Source organism: Chaetodon auriga, chromosome 12, assembly GCF_051107435.1.
Source record: "Chaetodon auriga isolate fChaAug3 chromosome 12, fChaAug3.hap1, whole genome shotgun sequence".
Lineage (NCBI taxonomy): Eukaryota > Metazoa > Chordata > Actinopteri > Chaetodontiformes > Chaetodontidae > Chaetodon > Chaetodon auriga.
The window spans coordinates 25,591,376-25,603,449 of record NC_135085.1 but is presented as its reverse complement, the minus strand read 5'-3'; the positions used below and the strand labels follow the sequence as shown (position 1 = coordinate 25,603,449).

The window sequence follows — 12,074 nt, the reverse complement described above, 5'->3', positions numbered from 1 at the left end:
AGCTTCATGGACCATGTATGTTGGCAGCTACAAGTCATTTGATTGTGGTTGGAAGCAGCTCTCCATATACTTTCACACAGCAGCAAGAACAAATGTACAGGAAGACATGAACATCAGCAAACAGCTAAACAAGAACAACAAAGCTCGTTAAAGATAAGGTCACATGAACACGGAGCTATTATATCCAAGTCAGTAGGTGTGGGTGTGCCACCAGGTTCAGTGCTGACTCCCTTTTCTGACTGTGTCAGTGTGGATGTAAACCTCTATGCTGATGACACTGTTGTTTCCACACATGAACAAACAGCAGAGCGAGCTGCTCTTCACTGTCACAATCAGTGTGAGGTAATAAAGTGGGATCAGAGCAGACTGCAGGAGGTTGAACATATCTGCTTTTATTTCAGCGTTTCAGCTCTGAGTTGAGGATTTGAGCTGTTTCTCTCATAGACGAATCAGACAGATCAAAGCTGAGACAGTGAGCACTGAGCGCTGAACTCAAACTCAAGTTCCTGGAATGATTCTTTAACCAGAGTCCATGGTTGTAACTGTCATTGTGTTATTCATGTGAAGAAGCACAGCTAATGGTGAGAAGGCTGCAGAGCAGAAAGCCACACAGCTGTGTGCTGCAGGAAAGGAAGTGCTGATTGGCTGCCAGCAGCTTTTTATGAGTCCTAATAACCACTGAGAACAGATTCATATCAGCTGCTGTACACACTCGCTAACTCTTCTCCTGCATACATTGAACTCAGACGCTTGAACTCCTGTTTGCATTTTCACTGCAGAAAGAAGTGAGACATGTAGGATTTCACATGTTGGGATGTCATTATTTGCAGTCAGTTATTATCGAAGCATCTTGACAACATTCTCAATATTGAGTCAGTCTTCCTGTTTGTTACAGTGCAGCAAACTGAGAGAGGTCAACCTGACAAACACAGACAGGAAACTAAAAGAAACGAGACTGAAGACTAAAATCAGCTCGATTTGTCAAACTAAATTCATCCACTCATCCTCAGTGCTCTTCACATGTAGTTAATCATTAAAGACACAAGCCTGAAACATAAGCATGTTAGGTTTTCATCATGTTTGGGGACATTACATAGACTTAGAATCATTTCCTGGAGACTTACCCTCACCATAACCATCACCATGACCAGTACTTGTTTAACCCCAAAGGTTTTCATGATGGGCATTTTATCCTCTGAAGTATGGCGAGTCCCCACAGTGTGACCGTGTCAACAGACTTTTGTCCCCACAATGCGAGTAATACAGAAACACACACACACACACGGATGCATACACACACAAACACCAACAGATAGACAGACAGACAGATACACACACACACACACACACACACAGGCCTACAGCTATGGATTTTTTATATTCATTCACATTCATAATTAGTGAGGACTGGCTCAGGCTTGCCTAGGATCAGCCCTTAGTTTCGCTGCTATAGGATTAGACTGTTGGGAGACTTCCAGAGATACACTGAACTCCTCTGTTTCTTCTCTCCATCTGCACTTAGCATCCTCCTCAGAGTCTTTGTGTTTTATCGTTTTGCAGATTCCTATGGGTCGTGTCTGATCCTGGATTATGGATTATAGCTACAACTCACACCATGACCCTGCCTGACATCCACTGCAATTGCTCATACTTTGAGCCATACTTCCATCATTTGTGTTTCCATCCTAATCCGTACATACATCACATACAAACATATATCATATATGTATATACTATGATATGTGTACATGTAGAAAAGGAGGTTTTTCATCAACACTGTTGCCGAGTGAAACAAGCAATTTGAATGAATCTCAGACAGGATGGCCTCAGTTTTCCTGCCATCTTATTCTCCATCCCTCAGCCCCACTGAGGAAGGCTTCTTCTCACGAGGTGGAAAATTTATGATTACCGTCCACGTGATCACACGCCTCTCTTGGACACAGTGAGATAAGATAAGATAAGATAAGATAAGATAAGATTACTGGAAGTACTTCAGTGTCATCTTGTGCTGTTGGAATTACTCTCTGCAAAATAAAATCAAATGAATGCTGCAACTTTTCTGTGTAACAGCAGCAGCAGTAATCGTAGTAGCAGTCGTAGTATTAGTACGAGGTGGTGGTGCAGTGTGTGGTTACAGACACTAGAGGGCAGCAGTGTGACAGTTATAATCCTGACAGCAGCAACAATGTGGACCTTTTTCTGGCAGACATTTTGAGCCGTGACAGCAGGAAATGAATGTGGAGTAATTAATAACATTAATAACTGCTGCTTTTCACCTCTGTGTTCCAGTTCTGGGGCCTCGGATTCATTCATGCTGACTCGTTAACATGTCATGAGAGCCGTCGTTAATGTGAAGACTGACACCTGAAGTGCACTTTGACATGTCTGCTGCAAAACATCAGGACAGGAGAAGCAGTACTATCAGTACCTGTAGTAGTAGTAGTAGTAGTAGTAGTAGTAGTAGTAGTTCATGTAGCACAGTTCATACTCTGCTTCCATACACTCAGCATAAAAAACAGGAACAAAAGACATAAAAACATAAAAAGCAGAGGTGGAGGAAGTATTCACATCCTTTATTGAAGTAAATGTACTAATACCACACTGTAAAAGTACTCTGGTAGGTACGAAAGCCCTCATTGAAAGTCTTACTTCAGTAAAAGTATATAAGTACAATCAGGACAGCGTACTTCAAGTACTGAAAGTACTCAGTGCACTAAAACGTCCCCTGTGACTGTTCGACTCTTCTGTCTGATCTCATTAGATTATTGTGACTCAGTGAAACTGGTTCCATTCCAACACTTTCAATCAGTTTCTGGAATATCTGCAGCTGAAATGATCAATTGAAAGAAATCGTAACATCACAGCACCAACCTGGACCTTCCTCCCTCAAGCTCAGAGTTCATTAACATCCCCTCTGAAAGAGAACGCCTCTCCAGTCGATGGTAGTATCTCCTCCTGCAGAGAAAACCACTGACATACATACAACATACAACCAACATGAGGGGAAAAGGAGAAAACCAAGAGGAGGTGGAGGAGAATCAATAACAACAGGAATGATTCTGTTGAGTTTATCTGGATTCATATAATGTGCACATTGATACCAATAACACTGATAACAACATCACTAATTCTAACAAATATCGACATATCTGTTCTCATTATTTCTTCTTTTCCTGTATTGTTCATGTTTATTTATACAGTTCATTGTATATATATTATTTATTTCTGTCATATTTACTCTTTGTGTCTCTTTCTCCTTTGTTCTCTTATATTTTACATTTTGTCACTGTTGTTATTACTGATAATACCCACAGTATCATGTATCATTGAAGATATAATAATAATAATAATAATAATAATAATAATAATAATAATAATGGTATCAGTATTGAAAGTAGAAGAAATTGGAAGTAGAATTTGTGTACTTTTTAATTGTTGTTTATTTATTTATTTTCTCTCTCTTTAAGTTAATCATCTTTTTTTTTTTTTACTTATCTCTGTTGCTTTACTCTCCTTTCCTTTCTTTCACCCGTCGGCCTCATAGACCGACTGTTCACACACACACACACACACACACACACACACACACACACACACACACACAGCTAACATCACCCTGTTGTGTGATTCTCTGATTCAATGAAGTGTCCTGAATGTTTTCTCTCTTCTGACTCTTCTTGTCTTCATTATGTTGTTTTGTCTTTTTGTCTCAATAATTGTTAAAAAGGTGATTTTCCTGTTGGAGTTGGTTGAGGTGGAGCTCATTTTCAACTCTTTTGTAAAGGACTGAAACTAATGATTCTGTTCATTCTGGATCAATCTGCTGATTAGTTTCATTGATCTGCTCAGTATCGACTCGTTTTCATGTTTCAGGTGTGAGTTTGTGATCTGCTGACATCTGATAGAGCTCACTTAAAGACAGTGGTGGACAGTTTGAGGTACTTGTACTTTGAGTATTTCCATGTTGTGCTGTTTTATACTTCTACTCTCCGACAGCTCAGAGGGAAACGTACTTTTCACTGTGTAGAAAATTGACATCAGGAGGGTTTTTACAGGCAGAAGCACGACTGTGGTGGAAAACCACACAGCAGCTTCAGCTGAGCCGTCGATCAGCAGCAGCAGCCTTATCTGTCCGCCGCAGGGGCTCATGGGAGGTCCCAGGACCTGTTAGGAACCACGTGGCCCTCCTGCGATCTCTCAGCTCGTCCTGGTTTGGCCTCAGCTGCATCAGAGCCACACTTCTCCCCAGGTTGACCAGAGGAAACACCACTGCACAAAATGCTTCTCCTCCCAGCTGCTGCTCTGTGCTGCCTGTGTTCAGGTGAGTGTTTCCAGCCAATGGGGAGCCAGAAAAGTCCACCTTTCACCGACACTGTCGCGCTGACCTTGGTCTCTCTGTCTGTGTCTCTGCAGTGCTGGCAGCCATGGCAGCAGAGCTGATTCAGGATGATTTAACATTGACCAGGAGAGTTGGTGAAAAAGTCTCCTTCAGCTGTGGAGGAACTCAGCAGTGTGACGACGATTATGTTGACTGGTTCCAGAAGAAAGACACAGAAACATTCAGACAGATTCTTTATATTAGGAGGAGTAATGGTCAAATTTATTCAGGTTACAATCATCCTCAGAAAGACGATTTCTCAGCTGTGAATAAACAGAACGGCTGTGAGTTGCAGATCCAGAAAGCTAAACTCCTTCATTCAGCCTCCTACTACTGCTGCTGCTGGAAGGATGGTCTCCACAGTGAGAAATGATCCCTGCAGCCTGAACAAAAACCAACAGATGAGCAGATGTCAAACAGTGTTTGTGACAGGAAGAGAGCAGTAAACCACAGCCCAGGTTCACATATTTCAGCTCCATCTCAGCCAGAGGCACAAACACACTGAACTGACAGATTCATTTCATATTAGATTCATTCAGATTTCCATCAGATATTCCAGCAGGATTTCTGTAGTTTGACACAGTGAAGACAAACAGCAGCACAGAAACACCAAGAAATGATTTGTGGAATCGAGGGTGGACTGGTCATTGGGAGGACCAGGAGGTTTCCCAGTGGCTGTTACACAAACTGAAGCAATGAAGCAACAAACAAACAAACAAACAAACAAACAAACATGCTCACAGAGGGAACATGTTCATACAGGTGTAGTGTTAGCCAGGTTCACCATGTTATTTTAGCACGTTAGCATGCTAATGTAACACACTCCCTCTGCACCCAGCGCCTCCAGGAATCTCTCTACCCCCCCGAGACTCTGTGTTGTGTTTCTGATGTGTGGTTGGGTGTCGTGAGGAGAGGAGGAAGCATCGGACGCAGGGTTCTGGATTGTGGTCGAGACCTGGTAGAACTGTACTGGCTGTCAATGACAGATCTTGTCTCTGCTGCTGGACACCACAGAGGCTCCTGAACTCCAGGTGTGGAGAACCTTCAGGGAACCAGTGAGTCAAAGTTTGTCTGTGGGGTAGAGTTCACAGTGATGAAGAAGGTGAATCTCAAGAGTCATCACAGCTACAAACATGCTGAACTGGAAGAGCTGCAGGACAAAGTTAATGCTCTTCAGTGGAATTTGATGCTCAACAAGCAGCTTTCACAGTTTCTGACAGCCGACAAAATGACATGCTAGATGGAAAGTCCAGCTCCAGCAGCTTCTCATCTCTCCGCTGTCAAACGTGAAATCATGTGAAGTGAAACTAAAGCTACAGAGGAAACGCTGAGCATGTTCCTGCTCTGAGGAACAGAAGCTGCTGTGACCTCTGAATCTGCTGCTGAGGTGAAACTCCTTCAGGTGTTTGGTGAGAAGTTTCAGGACGTGAAGAGTCGACAAAAGGAACTGAACATGTTTGATGTTTAAGGTGGAACCAGCTGACGTTTCTGACAACAGACAACATGAAACCACTGAGCTGCAAAGCAACGAGCTGCTGCTGAGAGCAGCTCTGTTCAACACTGACTCATCATCATCATCATCATCATCAGGACCAATGCAAACAGGGGTCAGGAGGCCTGAGACCACCCTGATACAATCGCTGGCCCTCCAATGAGCCTCCAACAACAACATGTAAATTTCAGACGACTGTGTTCCAGACAGACTGTGAACATACATGAAGAACATGAATCAGGGAGGACGTCGAGTAACTTCCAGGTGTCAAACAGACAGAAAGTCAGAATGTCTTTAGTTCTGCAGGTATTTGGTCATGAACCAAAGTATTGGACACATTCAAATGTTGGCCTGAAGATGGCGCTAGATGAAGAGTCAGAGGACCACCAGAGTTATTAGAGTTGATCCTGAGGGGAACATGAATGTCTGAACCACATTCAATGGTCGTCCATCCAACAGCTGAGACATTTCAGTCTGAAGATTAAATATCAAACTTCCATGAAGTTCGTCCTCTGGGGACCAAGAATGTCTCAACATCATTTCACGTCAATCCGTCCGTCCATCCTGTGGTCCAGGTCCAGTGGACAGACAGACATGAGCGTCCATAGAGCAACACTGCTGCTGTGTGAAAGACAATGAAAGCAGAGACAGTCGTGTTGATGTGAACATTAGAGAAACACATGATGGAGCTGAAATATGACACTGGTTCATCGTTTGGACTCGTTCACCTCAGCTGACACATTCAGCAGCAGACGGGTTTTTGTCTCACTCTGTTTCACTGTGGGCCGCATCTTTGGCTCTGGGACTAAACTGTTTGTAACAGGTAAGAATAAACTTTCATTTTCCTTCAGTTGTTCTGTTGAACAAGTTGAAAATGTGTTTTAATGAGTTTCTGCTGCTTCACACTTTCCATGTTGGTTTGTTCATAATTAGCAGAGAATTCTTGCAGCCGTGCAGCTTTTGTCACATCAAAAAGGTTCAAAACTCATGAAAAGATGTTTAAATCTCACTGCACAACTCAAGTTATTCTTTATTTGTGCAGGACATCAAAGTGATTGATCCAGAAAAAGTTTGATATGAGCAATGTTACAAATATGAAGTATTTGATCATGTCAGTAATTCAGCATCATCTCTTGTTTTAATGAAACCAGATAAAATGTGAAAAAGTCAAGTGAACAAATGTCCGTAAATGTATTTTGAAAAGCTGATGACTTGAATATGATGCTATCATTCATTTATGCAACACAATTACTTTATGCCTGCTAATTTAAATATTTCTATACATGACAGATGATAATTTCATGTATAGTCACGCATGCAAAGACACTTTTATCTTCATGACATTAAATATAAATATAATTAACAAATAAAGCTTAATTTAATTTCAAATATGATAAATATTACATGGTGATAAAATGTTTTAATTGGAACAATATATTGTAATATTATATTACATTATATGAGAATTTCCACTCGAGGATCAATAGATTTTGACATATTTTAATTAGAGTTTTGACGCTGGAGTCTCTGTTCACATTTGACATTTCTGAACAAATCATTTTAATTCTGTGTAAAAGTTGAAAATATTGATGTATTTTTTGTTTGTTTTTAATGATTCGATTTAACTTTGTGCTGATAAATATATAATATTCTGAATATGTTGTAATCATCGACATGACAGTTGAGTTTCATGTGAAGATAAATACGGTCTTTGTTCTAAAATGTATTTTCATCCTGATGGAGACAAAATATTTTTCATTCTATCAAACCAAATGTCCTAAATATATAGTTTTATATGGTCATATATTATTAGTAATAGATGTGATGTTATGCTGAATGGACGTGTTATATTGAAATGAAGAATTTCCAAATCCATCGTCGTCTTTGTTCCTCATATAACATCTGCTGACATCAGCTGCTTGTTGTGTTTGATCTGAAGCTGAATACAGTACATGTAGTGAACTTTGTGCTGTATTGATGAGCAGTTTAGTGATCAGAGTCCACGTAGTTTCCAGGATCAGACTGAATGCAGTGCAGTGCTGTAAGCTGCTGCTGACTGTGTCAATGTGTGTCTGTGCTGCTTGTTGCTGCCGTCAAACTTCAGATGAGCGCGTAGCGAAGCCCGTGGTGAGCGTGTACCCGGCAGCGTCCGGAGGCCGCCTGGAGGGCCAGAGCTCCCTGCTGTGTGTGGCCTCAGCCATGTTTCCTCCTGTGGTCCGGTTCTCCTGGAAAAGACGGAAGGACAACGGTCCTCTGGAGGAGCTGCGCCCTGCTGAGACGGAGCAGCTGGAGCTCAGAGGGTCGGGACGCATCGCCACCATCTTGCTGATCCGTCAGAGAACAGAGATCACCAAATATAAATACCTCTGCTATGTCCAGCACGAGGGGGGCACAGCGGAGGCTCCACTGGAACAAGGTAATGAAGGCTGACTGACTGTGTTCAGCAGTGATGGAGCTTCATGTGGACACGCTGTCACAGAGAGCAGAGGAGCAGAGGACGGACATGTCCACCGCCACTCCAAACATCTCCTCCTTTTCTGTTTCAGAGGTTCCAGCTCCAGCAGCTTCCTGTCCTCCAGAGAGAGAGCCAGCAGACCTGGAAGCTGTGCAGCAAGCTGACTGTAAGATCACCTGCTGCCTCTCTGCATTGAGGACTCTGAGGGTGCTATAAAAACTGTGGGGATTACATGTTAAAGCTCCACTATAAATGCTTCTGTATTAAGAATGAATGGAAGGACTCTGTGTGAAGTGAAAGGTGTCTCTGGTAGTTGTGAAGCCACAGAGAATCAACATCAACTCTGCAGCTCTACGGAGCTTTTTAGCCTCTTTCAGCTCCCAGCTTTTTGTCTTTGATGAAACAGGAAGTCAAATCCTGTTTGGGGCCCATAAAGAGCTCGTTGAGGCCCCGGCTTGTTGTATTTAATAAGGTCCTTTGAGCTTTCCTTCAAACTGTAGCCGACCCCTGTCTTCATGTAAAGCTGGTTGTCCCGTCTGGAAAGACATAAGATCGGACTTTATTGATCTCACACCGCGGAAATTTAGTCGTTACAGCAAGCAAGCAAGCTACAAAAAGTAAGCTCAGTGGCATAAAGAGGTGAAAATTAAAATGTAAATGTCTATAAGACACTGAATAGAAACACGACTACGAATATGTACGTTTGTACAGATTATAAAATAATAGTAAATGACAACAAAGAGAAGTTTTACTCATGAAGATCTGATGATGTTTTAATGAAATTTACTCCGTTGAACAGATGTAGTATCTGCTCATCTTTTTGGGCATCCCTTCCCCCAGAGCTTGGAGATTCTTGTCGCTCATAAATACCTTTAACCTAAAGATGGAGAGGCCATGATTATATTAGGCCCTCTCCTTTTGTGCAGTGTATGCTCTGCCATGACCATAGTAGGTCTTTTCAAACCTTTCTGTATTTAGCTGTGTCAACACAACTCCCCTATATAATGCATGTCTGAGATGCTGTATGTGTGTGTTGATTCTATTGGCTGAAACCACCCAGACATAGCATGCTGTCTGAGATGCTGTACTTGCTTCAATAAACCTGTTTATATATGAACAAGACAGTATCGGCGGAGAACTTCTTCATCATCTTCACTTCATTGCTGCATCATTGATACACAACACAGACTGAAACAATGTGTGTGTGTGTGTGTGTGTGTGTGTGTGTGTGTGTGTGTTTGTGTTTCAGCGTCAGAGGTTCCGGCTCCAGCGCCTTCCTGTCCTCCAGAGAGAGAGCCAGCAGACCTGGAAGCTGTGCAGCAAGATGACTGTAAGATCACCTGCTGCCTCTCTGCATTGAGGACTCTGAGGGTGCTATAAAAACTGTGGGGATTACATGTTAAAGCTCCACTATAAATGCTTCTGTATTAAGAATGAATGGAAGGACTCTGTGTGAAGTGAAAGGTGTCTCTGGTAGTTGTGAAGCCACAGAGAATCATCACCAACTCCGCAGCTCTACGGAGCTTTTTAGCCTCTTTCAGCTCCCAGCTTTTTGTCTTTGATGAAACAGGAAGTCAAATCCTGTTCGGGGCCCATAAAGAGCTCGTTGAGGCCCTGAATTGTTGTATTTAAGAAGGTCCTTTGAGCTTTCCTCCAAACTGTAGAGGACCCCTGTCTTCATGTAAAGCTGGCTGTCAGTGTGAGAGAAGACTGACCTGTGTGTGTGTGTGTGTGTCTTTGTGTGTGTGTGTGTGTGTCTCAGTGTCCTTCCAGTCTCAGTGCAGGGTGAAGCTGCTCCTGCTGCTGTACTCAGTGCTGATCGTCAAGAGTCTGGTGTACTGCTGTGGACTCTCTCTGCTGATGATCCTCAGAAACAAGGGACTGTCCACCAACTGCACACATGCTGACTGACTGTTTTCTGCTCGTCATCAAATCTCATCCCTTCATCTCATCTATCATCTTGAAATATAAATACACATATACATCTGTGGTTACTGAGTGTACATTCTGTGGTAAAGTTCCTCTGTTTTATTTCCTCTTGTCATTGCAGCTTTTCTAATAATAGAAAATGAAGCTGAATCATTGGCTGCCTGCTGGATATTTTATTGTTTGTGCTATTGTGTCTCTTCCTGTCTTTCTTTTGAATACATGATGGCGAGTGTGGCGGGTTTGTCAAATTCTTTTACTCAAACATTCTCAATAAAGTGAAATATCACAGCGTGTTTCATCAACTTCTTTGTTTTCATGGATCTCAGTTTGGCTTCATATCAAATCATCAGAAACAGAATCAGCTGCATGGACCATGTATGTTGGCAGCTACAAGTGATTTGACTGTGGTTCTAAGCAGCTCTCCATATACTTTCACACAGCAGTAAGAACAAATGTACAGGAAGACATGAACATCAGCAAACAGCTAAACAAGAACAACAAAGCTCTTTAAAGAAGAGCTCACATGAACACGGAGCTATTATATCCAAGTCAGTAGGTGTGGGTGTGGCACCAGGTTCAGTGCTGACTCCCTTTTCTAACTGTGTCAGTGTGGATGTAAACCTCTACGCTGATGACACTGTTGTTTCCACACGTGAACAAACAGCAGAGCGAGCTGCTTTGAAGCTAAAGCTGCTATAAAACGACGACACGGCAGCTTGATCAGTCGGGCTGAAGAGTGAAGAGATGAATTAGAAACTGTCCTTGAGTTGATTTTATATGAAATGTGTGAACGCTCTGGTCCTTTCCCACATGTCCTAATATGTTGTATTATGTTACATGTTGGGGTCAGGCTGCCAGAACTGTCACCTTTACACAATCAAAAAAGCTGTTTGAATGAAAGTCCGGCCGTCAGAGTCAGTGTGAGGTCATAACGTGGGATCACAGCAGACTGCAGGAGGTTGAACATATCTGCTTTTATTTCAGCGTCTCAGCTCTGAGTTGAGGATTTGAGCTGTTTCTCTCACAGATGAATCAGACAGATCAAAGCTGAGACAGTGAGCACTGAGCGCTGAACTCAAACTCAAGTTCCTGGAATGATTCTTTAACCAGAGTCCATGGTTGTAACTGTCATTGTGTTATTCATGTGAAGAAGCACAGCTAACGGTGAGGAGGCTGCAGAGCAGAAAGCCACACAGCTGTGTGCTGCAGGAAAGGAAGTGCTGATTGGCTGCCAGCAGCTTTTTATGAGTCCTAATAACCACTGAGAACAGATTCATATCAGCTGCTGTACACACTCGCTAACTCTTCTCCTGCATACATTGAACTCAGACGCTTGAACTCCTGTTTGCATTTTCACTGCAGAAAGAAGTGAGACATGTAGGATTTCACATGTTGGGATGTCATTATTCGTAGTCAGTTATTATCGAAGCATCTTGACAACATTCTCAATATTGAGTCAGTCTTCCTGTTTGTTACAGTGCAGCAAACTGAGAGAGGTCAACCTGACAAACACAGACAGGAAACTAAAAGAAACGAGACTGAAGACTAAAATCAACTTGATATCAAACTAAATTCATCCACTCATCCTCAAATGTCTTCACTTGTAATCAATCATTACACACATAAAACTGATACATAAGCGTCTTACGTTTTCATCATGTTTGGGGACATTACATAGACTTAGAATCATTTCCTGGAGACTTACCCTCACCATAACCATCACCATGACTTGCGTAACCCGAAAGATTTTCATGATGGGCATTTTATCCTCACAAGTACGGCGAGTCCCCACAATGCGAGTAATACAGAAACACACACAC

General features: G+C 42.3%; 1 protein-coding gene across 1 annotated transcript; it reads left to right on the top strand.

The window, feature by feature from the left end:
- The first annotated feature begins 4,278 nt into the window (after positions 1 to 4,278).
- Positions 4,279 to 10,244, top strand: LOC143329606 (immunoglobulin lambda-1 light chain-like). Its single transcript, XM_076745589.1, has 7 exons — positions 4,279 to 4,321; positions 4,414 to 4,735; positions 6,656 to 6,693; positions 7,975 to 8,286; positions 8,417 to 8,491; positions 9,575 to 9,655; positions 10,088 to 10,244. Exons 1-7 carry the CDS (start codon positions 4,279 to 4,281, stop codon positions 10,234 to 10,236), a joined length of 1,020 nt encoding a protein of 339 aa, XP_076601704.1. The 3' UTR covers positions 10,237 to 10,244.
- Positions 10,245 to 12,074: the final 1,830 nt, after the last annotated feature.

Bases quoted from the DNA above. Each gene is read 5' to 3' on its own strand.
- LOC143329606 (XM_076745589.1), top strand. From the start codon at position 4,279: ATGCTTCTCCTCCCAGCTGCTGCTCTGTGCTGCCTGTGTTCAG. The intron at 4,736-6,655 runs CCACAGTGAGAA...TTTCACTGTGGG, and splicing joins TGCTGCTGGAAGGATGGTCT to CCGCATCTTTGGCTCTGGGA. The intron at 8,287-8,416 runs GTAATGAAGGCT...TTTCTGTTTCAG, and splicing joins GGAGGCTCCACTGGAACAAG to AGGTTCCAGCTCCAGCAGCT.